This window comes from Nipponia nippon, unplaced genomic scaffold (assembly GCF_047370975.1).
Source record: "Nipponia nippon isolate SJK-2023a ecotype South Korea unplaced genomic scaffold, ASM4737097v1 scaffold_52, whole genome shotgun sequence".
NCBI classification, from domain to species: domain Eukaryota; kingdom Metazoa; phylum Chordata; class Aves; order Pelecaniformes; family Threskiornithidae; genus Nipponia; species Nipponia nippon.
In genome coordinates this window covers 734,202-754,366 of record NW_028262372.1, presented here as the reverse complement: position 1 = coordinate 754,366, position 20,165 = coordinate 734,202, and the positions used below count along the sequence as shown (strand labels likewise).

The following is a 20,165-nucleotide window of genomic DNA, read 5'->3' as shown; positions in this document are numbered from 1 at the left end:
GGGGGGCTGCACATGTGGGGGGGCCAAAATCGGGGGGGGGAACCCCAACATTTGGGGGGGTCCCCTGGCTTTTGGGGGGGGGGGCGGAACGTGGAGTCTGGGCCGCGGCGCCCGGGCCGGGGCGCTTTGGGCGCTGCTCCCGCTTGCGTCACTTCCTGCTCGGGGCTCCCCGCCCCCTCTTCCCTTCGCGTCGCGTTTCCGGTTCCGGTCGGGGGAGAGCGGCGGCGGCGGCGGCGGCGGCGGCGGCGGCGGGGTCGCGGCCGGTGGGGCCGGGGGCGGCAGGGGGTGCGGGGGGTTGGGGGGCGGCTGTGGGGCTGGGGGGTTTTAGGGGTGTAGGGAGCGGTTATGGGGGGGGGGCTGGGGGTGGAGGGGGTGGTTATGGGCGGCTGTGCGGCAGCGGCGTGGGGCTGGGGACCCTTGGGGGTGGAGGGGGCGGTTGTGGGGGGCAGCTATGGGGCAGCGGTGTGGGGCTGGGGGTGGAGGGGGCGGTTGTGGGGGGTTGGGGGGCGGCTGTGGGGCAGGTGTGGGGCTGGGGGGTCTTAGGGGTGGAGGGAGCAGCTATGGGGGGCAGCCGTGGGGCTGAGGGGCTTTAGGGGTGTAAGGAGCCGTTATGGGGGGCGGCTGCGGGGTCTTAGGGGTGGAGGGGGTGGTTATGGGGCAGGTGGGGGGCTGGGGGGAGCTATGGGGCAGCTTGGGGGGCAGGGGTGTGGGGCTGGGGGGGCTATGGGGCTGTAGGGAACAGTTGGGGGGCAGCAGGGGGGCTGCTATGTGGGGCTGGGGGTGGAGGGGGCGGTTGTGGGGCAGGGGTGTGGGGCTGGGGGCCCTCGGGGCTGTGGGGGCACTTGGGGGGCTGGGGGGAGCTACAGGGGCAGCTATGGGGCTCACAGATGCCTGCTCTGGGGCAGTTATGGGGGCTGGGGGGCAGTTCGGGACCCTGTGGGGCAATTTGGGATCCCGTGGGGCATTTGTGGGGCAGTTTGGGACCCTGTGGGGCAGTTAGAGATCTCCATGGGGCAGTTCAGGACCCCCATGGGGTAGTTATAGCTCCATGGGGCAGTTGTGGGGCAAATCAGGACCCCCATGGGGCACTTGTGGGGCAGTTTGTGATCCTGTGGGGCAGTCTGGGACCCTGTGGGGCAGTTCAGGATGGGCATGGGGCACTTGTGGGGCAGTTTGAGAGCCTTATGGGGCAGTTATAGCCCCATGGGGCAGTTCAGGACCCTGTGGGGCACTTGTGGGGCAGTTTGGGACCCTATGGGGCAGTTCGGGACCCTGTGGGGCAGATCAGGACCCCCATGGGGCACTTGTGGGGCAGTCCGGGATCCTCATGGGGCACTTGTGGGGCAGTTCAGGACTCCCATGGGGTACTTAAGGGCTGCTGTGGGGCAGTTATAGCCCCCTGGGGCAGCTGTGGGGCAATTCAGGACGCTATGGGGCAGCCGTGGGGCCCTTACCCCCCCCCGCCGTGGGGCAGGGAGGCCCTGAGTGGGCTCCTACCCCCCCAGGGGGGCTAATTACCCCGAGGGGGGGGCTAATGCCCCCGGGGGGGTTAGTTGCTCCCGGGGGGTGGCTAATTGCCCCCGGGGCTTTTGCCGCAGCCATGGGGGAGCTGAGCGACCTGGACCGTCAGATCGAGCAGCTGCGGCGCTGCGAGCTGATCAAGGAGAGCGAGGTCAAGGCCCTCTGCGCCAAAGCCCGGTAACGAACCCCTTCCCCCCCCCCCCCCCCGGGGGTAATTAATGACGTCAGGGGGTCATTAGCCCCCCCGCCCGCCCCCCCCCCGGGTAATGAGTTGCTCCCTGGGGGTAAATAATTGCCCCCCCTTTGTTCTCAGGGAGATTTTGGTGGAGGAGAGCAACGTGCAGCGGGTCGACTCCCCTGTCACCGTCAGTTGGGGGGCAGGGCTGGGGGGCAGATATGGGGGGTTGGGGGGCAGATATGGGAGGCTGGGGGGCAATTTGGGGGGCAGATGGGGGCTGGGGGGCAGATATGGGGGGCTGGGGGGCAAATATGGGGGGCTGGAGGGCAAATATGGGGGGCTGGGGGGCAATTATGGGGGGCTGGGGGGGATATGTGCGGCAAGGGGGGCAGATATGGGGGGCTGGGGTGGTCTAGGGGGGATATGTGGGGCTGGGGGGCAGATGTGGGGGGCTGGGGGGGCAGCTGGGGGGTTTAGGGGGGATGTGGGGGCAATTATGGGGGGCTGGGGGCAGATAGGCGTGTCTAGGGGGGATACGGGGTGCAGATATGGGGGGCTGGGGGGGATATGTGGGGCTGGGGGTGGGTATGGGGGTAATTATGTGGGGCTGGGGGGCGGCTGTAGGGGTCTAGGGAGCAGGTATGGGGGGCTGGGGGGATGCGGGGGGCGGCTGGGGGGGCTGGGGGGTGTTTGGGGGCACTTGGGGGGCTCTGACCCCTGCCTCCCCCCCAGGTGTGCGGCGACATCCACGGGCAGTTCTATGACCTCAAGGAGCTCTTCAGGGTGAGCTGCCCCCCAGGTGCCCCCCCCGGACCCCCAAGTGCCCCCCAAGTGCTCCCTCTGCCCCCCAAGTGCTCCCTTTGCCCCATAAGTGCCCCCAACCACCCTCTAACTGCCCCCCGCCCTCTAACTGTGCCCCCCACCCCCTCAGCACCCCCCAACCGCCCCCTAAGTGCCTCCTGTGCCCCCCAGCTGCTCCCTAAGTGCCCTCCCCGCCCCCTAAGTGCCTCCCAACCATTTCTTCATGCCTTGCAACTGCTGCCGGGCACGCTTACTGCCCCCCAAGTGCCTGCTCTGCCCCACAACCGACCCCCAAGTGTCCCTTCTGTGCCCCCTAAGTGCCCTCTGTTCCCCACAACCACCTCCCAAGTGTCCCTTCTGTGCCCCCCAAGTACCCCCTGGGCCCCCCAACTGCCCCCTAAGTGCTTCCTATGTCCCCTCTGTGCCCCCCAAGTGCCCCCTGGGCCCCCCAACTGCCCCCTAAGTGCTTCCTATGTCCCCTCTGTGCCCTCCAAGTGCCCCCCCGCCTGCCAACTGCCTCCTAAGTGCTTCCTGTGCCCGCCAAGTGCCCCCCGCCCCCCAACTGTCCCCTAAGTGCTGCTTGTGTCCCCTCTGTGTCCGCCAAGTGCCCCCTAAGTGCTTCCTGTGCCCCCCAACTGCCCCCTAAGTGCCAACCCCCCGCCCCCCAGGTTGGGGGAGACGTCCCCGAGACCAACTACCTGTTCATGGGAGACTTCGTGGATCGGGGTTTCTACAGCGTCGAGACCTTCCTGCTGCTGCTGGCCCTCAAGGTGAGACCCAGGGCGTCGCGACGGGGACCCTGCTGTCGCGACGGGGACTCAGCTGTCGAAACGCGACAGGTGCGCTATCCCGACCGCATCACGCTGATCCGGGGCAACCACGAGAGCCGCCAAATCACCCAAGTCTACGGGTTTTATGACGAGTGCTTGCGCAAGTACGGCTCCGTCACCGTTTGGCGCTACTGCACCGAGATCTTCGACTACCTCAGCCTCTCCGCCATCATTGACGGCAAGGTGGGCGCGCCCACGCGTGGCGCACACGCTAAGGGCACGCTACGGGCGCAGGGAGGCTGCGGGTGATGGGGCCGCAGGGGCGGCTTCGCTCTCTGCGGCCTTGTTGCCATCGTAAAACGCCCTGTGAGCACGCTGAGGTATTTAAGGGCATGCTAAGGACACACTAGGACACACTAAGGACATGCTAGAACATGCTAAGGACACGCTAGGACACGCTAAGGCCATGGGGAGGCTGCGGGTGACGGGCCTGCAGGGGCAGCTTTGCTCTCTGCGGCCTCGTTGCCATTGTGGAACGCTCTGCGAGCACGCTGGGGTACCTTAGGACACACTAAGGACACGCTAGGACGTGCTAAGGACATGCTAGGACACGCTAAGGGCACGTGGAGGCTGCGGGTGATGAGGCTGCAGGGGCGGCTTTGCTCTTTGCAGCGTTGTTGCCATCGTAAAATGCTCTCTGAGCACGCTGGGGTACCTAAGGGCACGCTAGGGCACGCTAAGGACACACTAGGACACGCTAAGGGCACGGGGAGGCCTCGGGTGACGGGGCCGCAGGGGCGGCTTCACTCTCTGCGGCCTTGTTGCCATCATGGAACGCTCTGTGGGCATGCTAGGACACACTAAGGACATGCTAGGACACGCTAAAGACGGGTTAGGACATGCTAAGGACACGCTAAGCGCACGTGGGATCATGGGAAGGTTTTTTAGGGGGCGGCTGTGGCAGCAGCTTCGTTCTCTGCAGCCCCGGTGCCGTCACAGGCGGCGCGATGAGGACGTTGGGATGGGTTTAGGACACACAAAGGACACGCTAAGGACACATAGGCGTGCGGGACGGCCCCGGGAGCTGCGTGGGGGCCCTGCCCCCCCCCCGCCCCAAGGCTCCCTCCAGCCTCACGGCGGGAGGTGGGGGGGGGCGTGGGTGTTGCCCCCGCCCTGCACACGCTAAGGTTGCGCGTGTCCCCGCAGATCTTCTGTGTGCACGGGGGCCTCTCGCCCTCCATCCAGACGCTGGACCAGATCCGCACCATCGACCGCAAGCAGGAGGTGCCCCACGACGGCCCCATGTGCGACCTCCTCTGGTCCGACCCCGAGGGTAGGCCCCGCGCACGCGTGTCAGCCCGTGTCGGGGCGTGTTTCGCCCCGTGGCATCACCCGCCAGGGGCGGGGAGAGGCCAACTCCTCCCACGTCACGGCCCGGTGGCCTCCCCACCGCCACGCGTGCGACCTCGCGGCCGCGGCGCACGTGACACACGTGTGGGCCGCATGTTCCCCCATGCGCGCGCTGACTGTGGCTCCGGGCGATGCACGCGTGACTCCCCCAGCCGCACTGGGTTGGGCTGCGAGACACGCGTGACCCTACGAGCGCATTCAGTGCCACGCGTGGACACGCGTGTGGGTCACGTGTCCCCACCCCCCACCCCGATTTGGCCCACGTGACACGCGTGTGACTTCCTGGCCACGCCGGGCCGCGTCTCCTCCCCCTCCTACGCGCCCGCTCGGCTCGCGTCACCCCTGCGCGTTGCCCCTCGACCGCCTCCCGCCCCCGCTGACACACGTGTGACGCATCGGCAGACACGACGGGCTGGGGCGTGTCCCCGCGGGGGGCCGGCTACTTGTTCGGCAGCGATGTGGTGGCCCAGTTCAACGCCTCGAACGACATCGACATGATCTGCCGCGCCCACCAGCTCGTCATGGAGGGCTACAAGTGGCACTTCAACGAGACCGTGCTCACCGTCTGGTCTGCCCCCAACTACTGCTACAGGTCAGGAACACGCTAAGCACATGCTAAGCACACGCTAAGAGGGGAACGTGGGGCGAGGCAGGGGGGTGGGATGGGGCGGAGGGCTGCCGGTGGCAGTGGAACAGGAGCGTCCCCCTCCTCTGGTTGGGCTGGGGTTGGGGGTAGGGGTCTCAACACGCTAAGTACACCCTAAGCCCATGCTCCGCCCCACAGGTGTGGGAACGTGGCGGCCATCTTGGAGCTGGACGAGCACCTGCAGAAGGAGTTCATCATCTTCGAGGCGGCGCCGCAGGAGACGCGGGGGATCCCCTCCAAGAAACCGGTGGCCGATTATTTCCTGTGACCCCCCCTGGCCCTGCCCCTCTCCCCTGGCGGGGTCACCTGCGTCCCCCGGGGCCACCTCGAGCCGTCCCGGGGCTACCATGTCCGCAGGAGATGTGGGGCGTCCCCTCCATGGTGGCCACTGGCGGCGGCATCTAGGAAGGCTTGGGGACATTGCTGTGCTCCTTGTTTCTTCCTGGGCCACCACAGTGTCACTCATGGCCACTGGGGCCACCTAGAGCCACCCCGGGGCTACCATGTCCCCAGGAGATGTGAGGTGTCCCCTCCATGGTGGCCACCGGCGGTGGCATGTAGGGAGGCTCGGAGGTATCACTGTGCTCCTTGTCCCTTCCTGGGCCACCACGGTGTCACCTGTGTGCCCTGGGGCCACCCAGAGCCACCCTGGGGCTACCATGTCCCCAGGAGACGTGGGGTGTCCTCTCCAAGGTGGCCACTGCGGGTGGCATCTAGGGAGGCTTGGGGACGTTGCCCTGTTCCTCGTCCTCTCCTGGGCCACCGCGGTGTCACCCGTGTCCCCTGGGGTCACTTAGAGCCACCCCAAAGTGGCCTTGTCCCCCCCGCCCCGCCCCCAGGGTCACCCTCCCTTGGGGACACCCTGGTTCCCCTCGTGTCACTGGGGACATCTGTGACCCTTGGGGACACCCCGTGACCCATGGGGACCCCCCTCGTGACCCTCGGGCCCGACCCCAGGGTGGCCCCTCCCCTCTCGCGCACGTTTTGGGGTGAAAACGGGGATTTTTTTTCGATGCCGTTTCTGCTCCTTTTAGATAAAAAAAAAGTCAAAAGTGCCCCAAAGTGTCGTAACGTTGGGGGGGGTGGGGCTATAGGGGGCACGGGGATGGTGGGCGTATTGGGTCAACATGGCCGCCCTGCCATCAGCCACCAGGGCTGACCCAACATGGCTGCCCTCCCATGAACCCCCGAGTCTGACCCAAGATGGCTGCCCTACCATGAGCCCCTGGGGCTGAAACAACATGGCCACGCCTCCATGAACAACTGGGGCTGACCTAACATGGCCACTGTCCCATGAGCCCCTGGGGCTGACCCAAGATGGCCGCTCTGCCCTGAGCCACCAGGGCTGATGCAAGATGGCTGCCCTCCCATCAGCCCCTGGGGCTGACCCCACATGGCCGCCCTCCCATGAATACCTGGGGCTGACCCAAGATGGCCGCCCTCCCATCACCCACCGGGGCTGACCCAAGATGGCTGCCCCCCATCAGCCCCTGGGGCCGCCTCTCCGCCACGTGCCCGAGCCGTGACGTCACTCGGGGGGAGGGAGGCAGGCGCGACGTCACCCCCCCGGGGGCGGAGCCATCGGCCGCCGTTTCCCCGCCCCCCTCCGCCAGGCCCCGCCCCCTCGGGCGGGAGGGGGCGTGTCCGTCCGCCACGCACCGCCCGCCGCCATCTTCCCCTCCTCCTCCCGCCTCTCGCCCGCACTCTCGCGAGAATCGCGGGGGGGGGGGGGCGGCCGGCGGGGAAGGAAATCTCGCGAGAACTCGCCGCGCCGCCCGGCGCCGGGCTCTTTTTCCTCTCGCGAGATCGCGGCGGCCCCGCCCCCTTCGGCCGGCCCGAGCGCGCGCGCGGTCGGCGGCGGCGGCGGCGGCGGCGGCGGCCGCCGCCATTTTGCCGCTGGCTCCGTCGCGGCGGACTCCATTTCCCGTGAGCCCCGGGGGCGGCGGCGAGGGGGGGGCGGGCAGCGGCGGAGCCAGGCCCCGGGGCCGGGGGAGGGGGGGGGGGGAACGGGAAGGGGAAGGGAACGGGGGGGGGAGGCGGCCATTTTGCGGCGGCGGATGGTGGCGGCTCCGTGAGGGAGGCGGAGGCGGAGCGGGAGGCGCCTCCCCGGGTTCCCTCCGCCCCTCCCCGGTTCCTCTTCGCTCCCTCTCCCGGTGAGGCGGCGGCGGGAACGGCCCGGAGCGATCGGTAACGGCGGCGCGGGGCCTCCCCCCCCCCCCTTCTCCTCAGGGAAAGGGCGGGAAGGGCCGGGGAGGGGGAGGGGACCCCGGTGTGGGAGGAGGGGACCGGTAAGGGGTCAGGGAACCGGTGAGGGGGACCCGGGTGTGGGGTGAGGGAACCACGGGGGGGGGGGAGGGGGGTCCTGTTCTGTCCCTGTGTCGTCCCCCCCCCACCCCGAGCGGGGCACCCATAAGGACCCCGCTGTGGGGTACCCCAAGGGTGTTGCTGTGGGGTGGGGGACCCCGCTGTGGGGGTGAGGGACCCCCATGGGGGTCACCCGGAGGAGCACCTATAGGGACCCTGCTGTGGGGCACCCTGAGGGTCCCACTGTGGGGCTGGGGGACCCCAAAATGAGGTGAAGGACCCCGCTATGGTGTGAGGGAGCCCCATGTGGGGCACCCTGAGGGTCCCGCTGTGGGGTTTGGGGCCCCTCAAGTGGGGCAGGGGGACACTCGTGTGGGGCACCCATAGGGTGTTGCTGTGGGGCTTGGGGACCCCCAAGTGGGGCGAGGGACCCCCATGTGGGGCACCCTGAGGGTCCCACGCTGGTGTGGGGGACCCCTGTGTTGGGCTTGGGGACCCCTGAATGGGGCGAGGGACCCCCATGTGGGGCACCCAGAGGGACCTTGCTGTGGGGCACCCTGTGGGTCCCACTGTGGGGTTAGGGCACCCCCAAGTGGGGCGGGGGACCCCCATGTGGGGCACCCTGAGGGTCTCACGCTGGGGTGGGGGACCCCCATATGGGGTGAGGGGCACCCTGAGGATCCTGCCGTGGGGCAGGGGACCCCCAAACAGCTCAGGTCAAAGTTCAGAGGGCGCCCGGGGTCAGGGGTGGGGGGGCGGGGGCCTCCCTTCCTCTGGGGGCTGTTTCGGGGAGGGGGGTGGGGGCAGCACCCACGGGTGGGGGTCACCCACCGCCCTCTCCCCCCTTCCAGGAGCGCCCCCCCCCCGCACCCCCGACACCGTGGAAGTGGAGTGTGAGGAGGAGGAGGGGGGCCCCGCGCACACAGGTGGGGCGGGAGCACCCAGGGGTGCTGGGGAGGGGGGGGGGGAGGACCCACGGGTGCCCCCCCCCCCACCCTGACACCCCCCATCCCCCCCCCCCCCAGGCGGCTCGGCGGAGCGCAGGCTGGGCCGCCCGGGCGCCCAGGAGCTGGACGAGGGCTCGGCCCGGCGGCCGCCGGCGCAGGATGAGGCCCCCCCTTCCCAGCATGCCCTGGGGCAGGCGGGCGGCCCCGGGGCCCCCCCGCCCCCCCCGCCCCACCCCCACCCGCCGCTGCACCCCCAGGGGGGGGGGGGGGGGGGAAGGGGGGGGCCCCCAAAACCTGGGGGGGGGGGGGCTCTGCACCCCCAAAGTGCCCCCCCCAACTGAGCCAGGGGCTTTGGGACCCCCCAAACTCAGGCTCCGCTGCCCCCCCCCAAATCCAGCCCCTGCCTCCAGGGGCCCCCCAAAACTCACCCACAGCCCCAGAGACCCCCCCAATTTACCCAGCCCCCCCAGCATCCCACGACCCCCAGAGGCCCCCCCCCCAAAACTCCTCTGTGCCCCCCCAAACCCACCCTCACCCCCCATAGCCCCCCAAATTAAGCCCCGCCCTCCCCATAGACCCCCCAAATTCATCTGGCCTGCCCCCAAGCCCATCCCTGCTCCTTTATACCTCCCCTAATTAACCCCCACCGCCCCATAGCCCCCCCCAAATTCATCTGGGCCTCCCCCGAGCCCACCCCTGACCCTTTATAGCCCCCCCAAATTAACCCCTGCCCCCCACAGCCCCCCCAAATTCATCTGGGCCACCCTGATTCTCCATAGACCCCCAAGACTCATCGCCAGCCCCCATAGCCCCCCCCCCCCAAACTTACCTGGCCCCCCCAAACCACCTCCATCTCCCATAGCCCCCCCAAGTAACTCCCTACCCCCCATAGCCCCCCCAAATTAATCTGGGCCCCCCCAAACCTCTTTATAGTCTCCCTAAATTAACCTTTACCCCCCATAGCCCCCCTAAATTCATCTGGGCCTCCCACCCCTTTCTAGCCCCCCCAAGACTCCCCCCACCCCCATGACCCCCCCAAACCTCATCCCTGACCCCCCTTCCCTCCCAAAATCCCCCCAAGCCCCCTCGAGCCCCCCCCAAACCCTGACCCCCCCACCCATCTGTCCCCCCACCAGCTCCCTCCGGCCAGAATGACGGGCAGCAACCCGGTGTCCCCCGCCTCCTCGGGCTCCCCCGGCACCGCCTCGCCCCCCGCCCCCTCCCCCGCCGGCCCCCCCCCCCCCGAGGCCCCCCGGCCCCCCGGAGCCCCCCAGCCTCTGGGACAAGACCCACGCCGAGATTGCCGAGCAGGCCAAGCACGTAAGCGCCGCCCCTCCCCTGGGCTGGGGTCAGGGGGCTCAGCCCCATAGCGGCCGCTGAGGGGGGGTTGGGGGGGTCCTTGGGGGGCTCAGCCCCATAGCAGCCACTGGACAAGCTCTGGGGGGGGGGGGGGGCTCAGCCCCATAGCGGCTGCTGGAGAAACTCTGGTGGCATCGGGGGGGGGGCTGGGGGGTACTTGGGGGGCTCAGCCCCATAGCGGCCACTGGAGAAGCTCTGGTGGCATCTGGAGGGGGTTTAGAGGGTTTTGGGGGGCACTCGGGGTGTGGCTCAGCCCCATAGCGGTTGCTGGAGCATCTCTGCTCTCCTTTGGGGGGTGGCGGGGGGGTTGGGGGACGTTTGGGGCTGTGCCCACCCTAGAGCAGCCCCTAGCGACCCCCCGCCGTGGCGTGGTTCACCACCGCCATGGGGCGGTTAACCCCCGCCGTGCCGCGCAGGAGGCGGAGGTGGAGCACCGGGTGGCGGAGATGAAACGCGAAGGTTTTTGGTCCTTGAGGCGTTTGCCCAAAGTCCCGGAACCAACGCGACCCAAGGTTCACTGGGATTACCTCTGCGAGGAGATGCAGTGGTTGGCCGCCGATTTCGCCCAGGAACGGCGCTGGAAGAGGGGCGTGGCCCGCAAGGTGGGGGGGGCTCGACCCCATAGCGGCCACCGGAGAAGCTCTGGTGGCATCTCGGGGGGGTTGGAGGGACGTTGGGGGAGGTCAAACCTTTTGGAGAAGCTGTGGTGGCATCTCAGGGGGGTTTGGAGGGACATCAGGGGAGGCTGAACTGCCTGGAGAAGCTGTGGTGGTATCTCTGAGGGGTTTGGAGGAGCTTTGAGGGAGATCAGACCTGGAGAAGCTGTGGTGGTGTCTCGGGGGGGGGGGTTGGAGGGGTGTTGGGGGAGGATTAACCCTGTAGCAGCCACTGGGGAAACTCTGGTGGCATCTCAGGGGGGTTTGGAGGGTCTGTGGGGGACATTGAACATCCTGGAGAAGCTGTGGTGGCGTCTTAGGGGGGTTTGGAGGCATATCAGGGCAGCCTTAACCCCGTAGCGGCCACTAGAGAAACCGTGGTGGCATTTCCAAGGGGTTTGGAGGGACTTTAGGGGAGCTCAAACCCCCTGGAGAAGCTGTGGTGGCATCTCAGGGGGGTTTGAGGGGACATCAGGGGAGGCTGAACCACCTGGAGAAGCTGTAGTGGCATCTCGGGGGAGGTTTGGAGGGACATCAGGGGCCAGTGATCCCCTGGAGAAGCCGTGGTGGCATCTTGGGGGGGTTGGGCAGCGGGTGCCCCCCACCCACGGGTGCCCCCACCCAGGTGGTGCGGATGGTGATGCGGCACCACGAGGAGCAGCGGCAGAAGGAGGAGCGGGCCAAGCGGGAGGAGCAGGCCAAGCTGCGCCGGGTGGCCGCTGCCATCGCCAAGGAGGTCAAGCAGTTCTGGACCAACGTGGAGAAGGTGGGTGCCACTCCCGCACCCATGGGTGCTCTCCACCATGTGGCTACCAAATCTCCCCATGTGGCTCGTGGCTTCCATCCTGCTTGGGTGTTGCTTTTCACGTGAGGAGGACGCGGGTGGTGGCCACCAGCTGCGGGTGGTGGCCACCAGCTGCGGGTGCTCAGCAGTTTGTATCTAACACCCCTCGGGCTACTGGTATTTCTGAGTGGCTACCGGTTTTTCTTGGGGGTTGCTGGCCCCTGGGGCACCCAGCACCCCGTCGCTTCTCAGCACAACCTTGGCCTATGAGTTCTGCCTGGTGACTACCCCCCACAGGTGGCCGACAGCACGTCCTCGAGCGCCTGTTATTAAGTCTGTGTGTGGCCACCAGTTTCTGGGACAGCTAAAGGTGCTCAGCGCCCCGTCTCCTCCTAGCATGGTCATCACTGGGCTACCAGACCACCTCAGGTGGTTGCCACCCCCCCCGTGTAACCCATGGGTACCCAGTCACCGTGGGTTACCAACCTTCCTTAAATGGCTACCACCCAAGGGTGCCTGGCACCCCGTGATCTACCACTCTTGGGCTACCAAAACCACTGGGTGGCCGCCCAACCGGCAGCATCCAGGGGTGCCCAGCCTCCTGTCGCTGCTGAGCCTGGTCACTCCTGGGCTACTAAATCTCCGTGGCTGGCCACCACCCGTTGGGTGTCCCTACCCCCAGTCCCTTTCCGGTCTGGTCATTCGTTGGGCTACCAGCCCTCACAGGGTGGCCACTAACTCCTAGGGCACCCAAGGGTGCCCAGCACCACATCCCCAAACCCCGCTGGGCTACCAGGCTCCTGTGGGTGGCTACCGTCAGCCTTGGCAGCCATTTTGTTCTGCTACTCTAGGGCTGCAGAATGTGGCCAGTGGGTGCCCGCAGTGGCCAGTGGGTGCCCACGGTGGCCAGTTGGTGGCCATTGGTCCCTTGTGGTGGCCCATGGGTGGCTCTCAGGCTCCGTGGTGGCCAGTGGGTGCTTCTGGTGGCTGGTGGTCACCCATGGTGGCCGTTGGGTGGCCACGATTGCCGTTGGGTGGCCATGGTGGCTCTTGGGTGGCTGGTGGTCACCTGTGGTGGCCAGTGAGTGGCCAATGGTTGCCTGTGGTGGCCATTAGGTGGCCGGTGGTTGCCTGTGGTGGCCTTTGGTTGGCCATCAGTTGTCCTTGGTGGCCATCGGGTGGCTCTTGGTTGCCCATGGTGGTCATGAGGTGGCCATTGATTGCCTGTGTTGGCCATTGGTTGCCTATGGTGGCCATTGGGTGGCTGTTGGTTGTCTGTGTTGGCTGTGGGTTGCCCATGGTAGCCATTAGGTGGTAGTTGGTTGCCCATGGTGGCTATTAGTTGTCTGTAGTGGCCATTGGGTGGTAGTTGGTTGCTCGTGGTGGCCATTGGGTGGCTGTTGGTGACCCATGGTGGCCCTTGGATGACATTGGGTGGCCGTTAGTGACTTATGGTGGCCATTATATGACATTGGCCATCGGTGACCTGTGTGGCTATTAGGTGGCCATTGGTGACCCAAGGTGGCTGTTGGTTGGCTGTTGGTCGGCCATGGTGGCCATTGGGTGGCCATTGGTCCCCCATGGTGGCCATTGAGTGGCCATTGGTTGCCCATGGTGGGCTTTGCGTGCCCGTTGGTGACCCATGGTGGCCGTTAGATGCCATTGGGTGGCCGTTGGTGACCCATGGTGGCTGTTGGTGGACATTGGGTGGCCGTTGGTGACCAACGGTGGCCATTACATGACATCGGGTGACCGTTAATAACCTATGGTGGCCATTCGATGACATTGGGTGGCCGTCGGTTACCTGTGTGGCTGTTGGGTGGCTGTTGGTTGTCTATGGTGGCCGTTAGGTGGAGCTGGGTGGCTGTTGGTGACCCATGGTGGTCGTTGGGTGGCGTTGGTTGCCCGTTGGTTGCCCATGGTGGCCATTGGGTGGCCGTCAGTGACCTGTGGTGGCCGTTGGATGCCATTGGGTGGCTTTTAATGACCCATGGTGGCCGTTGGGTGGTGTTGGGTGGCCGTTGGTGACCCATGGGGGCCATTAGGTGGCCATTGGTTGCTCATGGTTGCCCATGGTGGCCCTTGGGTGGCCATTGGATGACATTGGGTGGCCATTGGTGACCCGTGGTGGCTCTTGGGTGGCCGTTAGTTGGCTGTTGGTCACCCATGGTGGCTGTTGGTTGCCTATGGTGGCCGTTGGGTGGTGCTGGGTGGCCGTTGGTGGCTGTTGGTGACCTGTGGTGGCCATTGGATGATATTGGGTGGCCGTTGGTGACCCTTGGTGGCCGTTGGGTGGCCATTGGTGAGCTATGGTGGCCATTGGGTGGCTGTGGGTGACCCCTGGTGGCCGTTACATGACACTGGGTGGCCGTCGGTGACCCATGGTGGCCGTTGGGTGACCGTTGGTTGGCTGTTGGTTGCCTATGGTGGCTGTTGGGTGGTGTTGGGTGGCCATTGGTTGCCCATGGTGGCCATTGGGTGGCAATTAGTGACCTGTGGTGGCCATTGGATGACATTGGGTGGCCGTTGGTGGCCCATGTTGGCCATTGGTGACCCATGGTGGCCGTTGGGTGGTGTTGGTTGGCTGTTGGTCATCCATGTTGGCCATTGGCTGGCTGTTGGTTGCCTATGGTGGCCGTTGGGTGGCGTTGGGTGGCCGTTGTTGACCTGTGTTGGGCGGCCGTTGGTTGCCCATGGTGGCCATTGGTGACCTGTGGTGGCCGTTGGATGCCAGTGGGTGGCTATTAATGACTTATGGTGGCTGGTGGTGACCCATGGTGGCTGTTGGGTGGCCATTGGTTGCCCATGGTAGCCCTTGGGTGGTTGGTGACCCGTGGTGGCCGTTGGATGCCATTGGGTGGCTGTTAATGACCGATGGCGGCTGTTGGGTGCCGTTGGGCAGCTGTTGGGTGCCGTTGGGTGGCTGTTGGTGACCCGTGGTGGCCATTGGGTGGTGTTGGGCGGCCGTTGGTTGCCCACGGTGGCCGTTGGGTGCCCGTTGGGTGCTGAGACCTGCTGGCGGGGCAGGTGGTGCAGTTCAAGCAGCAGTCGCGGCTGGAGGAGAAGCGGAAGAAGGCCCTGGACCTGCAGCTGGACTTCATCGTGGGCCAGACCGAGAAGTACTCGGACCTGCTGAGCCGCAGCCTCAACGCCCCCCGCGCCCCGCCCGGAGCCCCCCGCCGCGGGCCCCCCGCCCCCCGCTCCCCCCTCGCCCACCAGGGTGGGTGTCAGCCCCGGGGGGAGGGGGGCACCTGGGGAGGGGGATGGAGGTGCCCGGGGGTGCTGGGGAAGGGACAGGGGCGCCCGGGGGTGCTGGGAGGGGACAGGGGCACCCATGGGTGCTGGGAGGGGGACGGGGGCACCCAGAGGGGATGGGGAGGGGACAGGGGCACCCATGGGTGCTGGGGAAGGGATGGGACACCCAGAGGGGGATGGGGAGAAGGGGACAGGAGCACCCATGGGTGCTGGGGAGGCGACAGGAGCACTCAGAGGGGATGGGGAAGGTATGGGGGCACCAGTGGGTGCTGGGGAGGGGACAGGGGTACCCATGGGTGCTGGGAGGGGACAGGGGTGCCCAGAGCGGTTGGGGAGGGGGATGGGGGCACCCAGAGGGGATGGGGAGGGGACAGGGGCACCCATGGGTGCTGGGGAGGTGACAGGGGCACTCAGGGGGGATGGGGAAGGTATGGGGGCACCCGTGGGTGCTGGGAGGGGACAGGGGTGCCCAGAGCGGTTGGGGAGGGGGACGGGGGCACCCAGAGGGGATGGGGAGAAAGGGATGGGGGCACCCATGGGTGTTGGGGAAGGGACGGGGCACCCAGAGGGGATGGGGAGAAGGGGATGGGGGCACCCATGGGTGCTGGGGAGGGGACAGGGGTGCCCATGGGTGCTGGGGAAGGGACAGGGGCACTCAGAGGGGATGAGGAAGGGACAGAGGCACCCATGGGTGCTGGGGAAGGGACAGGGGCACTCAGAGGGGATGAGGAAGGGACAAAGGCACCCATGGGTGCTGGGGAGGGGAGCGGGGGCATCCATGGGTGCTGGGGAAGGGACAGGGACCCCCCACTCTCCCAAGGATGGAGGTGGAAGCTGGGGTCCAGCGAAGGTGTTCGGGTGCCACCCATGGGTGCTGACACCCCCCCCCCGCCCCTTTTCCCCGCCGCTGCAGACGGGGACATGGAGCTGCCGGACAAGGACGTCCCCGAGGGTCCCCTCCCCGAGGGGCGCCGCCGGGAGGGGGAGCTGCCCCTGGAGGAGCTGCTGGGCTCCCTGCCCCCCCAGGTACCCCACCCCCCACCTTGGGGACCCCCCAGGGACCCTCCCCCACCTTGGGGACCCCCCTTCACCCTGTCCCCCCCCCCAGGCGCTGCTGCGGAGGAACAAGCGGCCCTGGGAGCCCCGCGAGGAGGATGAAGAGTTCGCGGCCGAGGAGGAGGAAGGTGAGGACGGGGCAGGGAGGGGGAACGTGGGGGCGTGGCACCCAGTTTTGGGGGTCAGCACCCTTCCCTGGGGGGCTGGCACCCTTTTTCTGGGGCTCTGGCACCCGTTTCTGGGGTTTTGTCACCCATTCTGTGGGTTTGTCACCCGTTTCCAGGTCTCTGTCCCCCGTTCTGGGCGTCTGTCCCCCGTTCTGGGCGTCTGTCCCCCATTCTTGGGGCTCTCTTACCCATTTCTGGCACTCTGTCACCCATTCTTGGGGTCTGTCACCCATTTCTGGGGCTCTGTCACCCGTTCTTGGCATCTCTCACCTATTCCCGGGGGTCTGTCACCCGTTCCCAAGGATGTCACCCATCCCTGCGGGGCTGTCACCTGTCCCCAGGGGCTCTGTCACCTGTCCTTGGGGTCTGTCACCCTTTTTTGGGGCTCTGTCACCTGTTCCTGGTGGTCCCTCACCTGTTCTTGGCATCTGTCACCCATTTGTGGGGCTCTATCACCCATCCTTGGTGTCTGTCACCCGTTTCTGAGTCGTTGTCACCCGTTTCTGAGTCGTTGTCACCCGTTCTTGGGGTCTGTCACCTGTTCTCGGGGTCTGTCACCCATTTCTGGGGCTGTGTCACCCATTTTTGGCATCTCTCACCCATTCCCAGGAGTCTGTCACCCATCCTTGGGCTCTGTCACCCTTTTCGGGGGCTCTGTCACCTCTCCCTGGTGGTCTCTCACCCGTTCTTGGCATCTGTCACCCATCCTTGGGCTCTGTCACCCTTTTTTGGGAGTCAGTCACCCATGACAGAGCTCTTGTCACCCGTTCCCGTGGCTCTTGTCACCCTTCCTGGGGCTCTGTCACCTGCTGGGGACTCTGGGACACACCCCCCCCCCCCCCCCCCGGTCTCCTGCATCCCCTGGGCTGGGTGCCTTGGGGCTGTCACCCCCCCGTGGGGCCGGTGTCACCCGCTGGGTCCCCGCAGGCGAGGACGAGGAGGAGACGATCGCGGCGCAGGAGCGGCTGGAGGGCGACGTTGACCACAAGCAGGAGCTGGACGACCTGGCCCGCGAGGGTAGGCCCAGCACCCACGGGTGCCCCGCACACGCATGGGCGGGGACACGCCTGGGGGGGTGACTCGGGGTGGGGGGGGACGTGGGGACATGCGTGTGCAGGGACGCGTGTGTGGACACGGACGCGTGTGTGCAGGGACACGTGGACACAGGGGACATGCGTGTGCAGGGATGAGTGTGTGGGGACATGGGGACACGTGTCCAGGGACACACGTGGATATGAGGGACATGTGTGTGCAAGGACACGTGCGGAGGGAAACGGAGACATGCGTGTGCAGGGACATGTGTGTGGACGTGAGGGACGTGCATGCAGGGACACGTGTGTGGACATGGCGATGCGTGTGTGGAGGGACACGCATGTGCAGGGATGAGTGTGGGGGCATGGGGACACGCGTGTGGGGGGACACGTGTATGGACATGAGAAACGTGTGTGGACATGGGGGACACGCATGTGCAGGCACACGTCTGGATGTGAGGGACAGGCGTGTGTGTGGGGACACAGGGATGTGCGTGTGGGCGGGGACACGTGTGTGCAGGAACACGGAGGCACAGATGCATAAGGGCACACATGCGTGGGGACACGGAAACAGGTGCATGAAGGAACACGGAGCTGCATGTGCAGGGACGCATGTGGATATGGGGACATGCGTGTGCAGGGATGCAGGGACACATGTGCGGACATGGGGACACGCATGTGCAGGGACACGTGGGCAGGGGGATGCGTGCATGCAGAAACACGCGTGTGTGGACATGGGGATATGTGTGCAGGAACGTGTGTGTATGTGGGGACACGCATGTGCAGGGACACGGGGATGTGTGTGCAGGGACACGTGTGCAGACATGGAAGCACGCCCGTGAAGGGACATGTGTGGACGTGTGTGCAGGGACACGTGCGGACATGGAGGGACACGTGTGTGGATGTGGGGACACGCATGTGCGTGGGGACGTGTGCGGATGTGGGGGACACGTGTGCAGGAACACGTGTGGATACGAGACATGCGTGTGCAAGGACATGTGTGTGGACATGAGGGATGCGTGTAGGGATACGTGGAGACACGCGTGTGCAGGGACATGTGTGGACACAAGGGACACACGTGTGCCGGGAAATGGGGATACGTATGCAAGGACGTGGAGACACATGTGTGGCAGTAGCTGGGGACATGTCTGCAAGGTGTGAACACATACGTGTGCGGGGATGTGGGAACACGCGTGTGCGGGGACACGGGGACACGTGTGTGTGAGGACGCAGAGGGACACACGCGTGTAGAGGGAGGCGGGGCCACGCACGCGTGTGAGCGGGGGGCACCCCCCGGCCCCGCGTGTGCCAGGTGTGTGCGTGTTCCGCAGGGGCGCTGCCAATGGAGGAGCTGCTGCAGCAGTACGCCGGCGCCTTCGCCGACTCCGACTGCGATTCCCCCCCCGGCGCCAGCAGCACCCGCTCGGGTAGGGGCACCCATGGGTGCTGGGACACACACACACGCACACACACACACATACAGACCATCCCTGGAGGGGGCACAGGGGGGCGGCGGGGGCACCCCTGGGTGCTATGGGACCCCCTGCACATCGTAGCCCCCCCCCCCCATCTCTGGGTGCTATAGGACTACCCCTGAGTGCTACAGGGCTACCTCTGGGTGCTGTAGGACCAGTCCTGGGCACTACGGGACCCCCCGCACATCGTAGCCCCCCACCCACACATCTCTGGGTGCTATAGGGGCACCCCTGGGTGCTATGGGACCCCCTGCACATCATAGCCCCCCACCCCCACATCTGTGGGTGCTGTAGGGCCACCCATGGGTGCTATGGGGCCACCCCTGGGTCCTAGAGACCACCCCCCAGGTGCCATAGGGCCACCCATGGGTGCTACGGGGCCACTCCTGGGTCGTAGAGACCTCCTCTGGGCGCCATAGGGGCACCCATGGGTGCTGCCACCAGCCCCACCCCCAGCACCCTCGTGTCCCCCCCCCCCCCCCAGACTCGCCAGCGGCCGAGAGCGATGATGAAGAGGAGGAGGAGGAAGAAGATGAAGAGGAGGAGGAGGAAGAGGAGGAGGAGGAAGAAGAGGAAGAAGAAGAGGAGGAGGAAGAAGAGGAGGAGGAGCAGGAGGAGACCGAGGCAGGTGCCCCCGCCCCTGAGGACCCTTCCCCGCCCCTGGGCACCCAAGAGCACCCAGGGGGGCCCCCGCCGGCTGCCGCCCCGCCCCCCACCGCCGCCCCCACCCCCAAGAAAGAGATCACCGACATCGCCGCCGCCGCCGAGAGCCTCCAGCCCAAGGGCTACACCTTGGCCACCACCCAGGTAACCCCTCCCCCACCCTCCCCAGCACCCATGGGTGCTGCGGGCAGGGGGTCACTCACCTCCGCACCCTTCCCGCCCCCCTCCAGGTGAAGACGCCCATCCCCCACCTGCTGCGGGGCACCCTACGGGAGTACCAGCACATTGGGTTGGACTGGTTGGTCACCATGTACGAGAAGAAACTCAACGGGATCTTGGCCGACGAGATGGGGTTGGGCAAGACCATCCAGACCATCTCCCTCCTGGCCCACCTCGCCTGCGAGAAGGGTGAGGGGTGCCCCCCACCCAGCCCCCCGGGGCATCCCCAGTCTCCGCCGCAGCTTCGGGAGGCGCTCGGTGTCTTGGGTGGGAGCTGCCTGGGCACCCTTGGGTGCTGTGGGGTCTTTGGAGGGTCGTGGGGGCTCTGTAGGGTCTTTGTAGGGTATCTAGGGCCTATCTGAGCACCCTTGGGTGCTGTGGGGCCTTTGTAGGGACTCTAGGGCCCATCTAAGCACCCTTGGGTGCTGTGGGGTCTTTGTAGGGTCTTTAGGGCCCTTCTTGGTGCTCCCTGAGCACCCTTAAATGCTGTGGGGTCTTTGAGTGGTTTGTAAATCTCTATGGGCTCCCCAAGCACCCATGGGTGCTCTAGGCTCCTCGTAGGATCTGTAGGTCCCCATGGGCTCCCCCAGCATCCATGAGTCTTGTAGACTCCTTATAGGGTCTTCAGATCTCTGTAGGCTTCTCTAGTACCCATAGGTGCTGTAGAGTTTTTACAGGGTCTGTAGATCTCCCTGGGTTTCCCAACCACCCATGGCTGCTGTGGGCTCCTTGTGTAGGATCTGTAGGTCCCCATGGGCTCCCCCAGCACCCATGGGTGCTGTAGACTTTTTATAGGTTCTGGAGGTTCCCATGGGTGCTGTAAATTCTTTGTAGGGTCTGTAGGTCCCCATGGGTGCTGTAGACGCTTCACAGGGTCTGTAGGTCCCCATGGGCTCCCCCAGCACCCATGGGTGCTATAGACT

General features: G+C 66.5%; 2 protein-coding genes across 5 annotated transcripts in view; both read left to right on the top strand.

Annotated features, from left to right (window-relative positions):
* The first annotated feature begins 149 nt into the window (after nucleotides 1-149).
* PPP4C (protein phosphatase 4 catalytic subunit) lies at nucleotides 150-6,381 on the top strand. Of its 4 annotated transcripts, none has more exons than XM_087735046.1 (8): nucleotides 150-263; nucleotides 1,599-1,698; nucleotides 1,835-1,886; nucleotides 2,432-2,482; nucleotides 3,169-3,513; nucleotides 4,477-4,603; nucleotides 5,083-5,272; nucleotides 5,465-6,381. In XM_087735046.1, the coding sequence occupies exons 2-8, from the start codon at nucleotides 1,601-1,603 to the stop codon at nucleotides 5,592-5,594; spliced, it is 993 nt and encodes a 330-aa protein (XP_087591172.1). In that variant the 5' UTR covers nucleotides 150-263; nucleotides 1,599-1,600; the 3' UTR covers nucleotides 5,595-6,381. The 4 variants fall into 4 exon arrangements, with proteins under 4 accessions (XP_087591172.1, XP_087591174.1, XP_087591171.1 ...); XM_087735047.1 differs by lacking the exon at nucleotides 150-263 and having other exon boundaries at nucleotides 903-1,698; nucleotides 3,169-3,270; nucleotides 3,340-3,513; XM_087735048.1 differs by lacking the exon at nucleotides 1,835-1,886 and having other exon boundaries at nucleotides 225-263.
* A 956-nt stretch (nucleotides 6,382-7,337) lies between these two features.
* SRCAP (Snf2 related CREBBP activator protein) overlaps nucleotides 7,338-20,165 on the top strand; it is a 29,151-nt gene continuing 16,323 nt past the window's right edge. Inside the window, 13 exon segments of the mRNA XM_087735064.1 lie at nucleotides 7,338-7,513; nucleotides 8,482-8,556; nucleotides 9,714-9,823; nucleotides 9,825-9,897; nucleotides 10,353-10,538; nucleotides 11,218-11,358; nucleotides 14,404-14,596; nucleotides 15,545-15,657; nucleotides 15,740-15,815; nucleotides 16,782-16,871; nucleotides 18,217-18,312; nucleotides 18,845-19,167; nucleotides 19,254-19,431. Of these exon segments, the coding sequence (XP_087591190.1) occupies nucleotides 9,729-9,823; nucleotides 9,825-9,897; nucleotides 10,353-10,538; nucleotides 11,218-11,358; nucleotides 14,404-14,596; nucleotides 15,545-15,657; nucleotides 15,740-15,815; nucleotides 16,782-16,871; nucleotides 18,217-18,312; nucleotides 18,845-19,167; nucleotides 19,254-19,431 (1,564 nt within the window). The 5' untranslated portion in view covers nucleotides 7,338-7,513; nucleotides 8,482-8,556; nucleotides 9,714-9,728.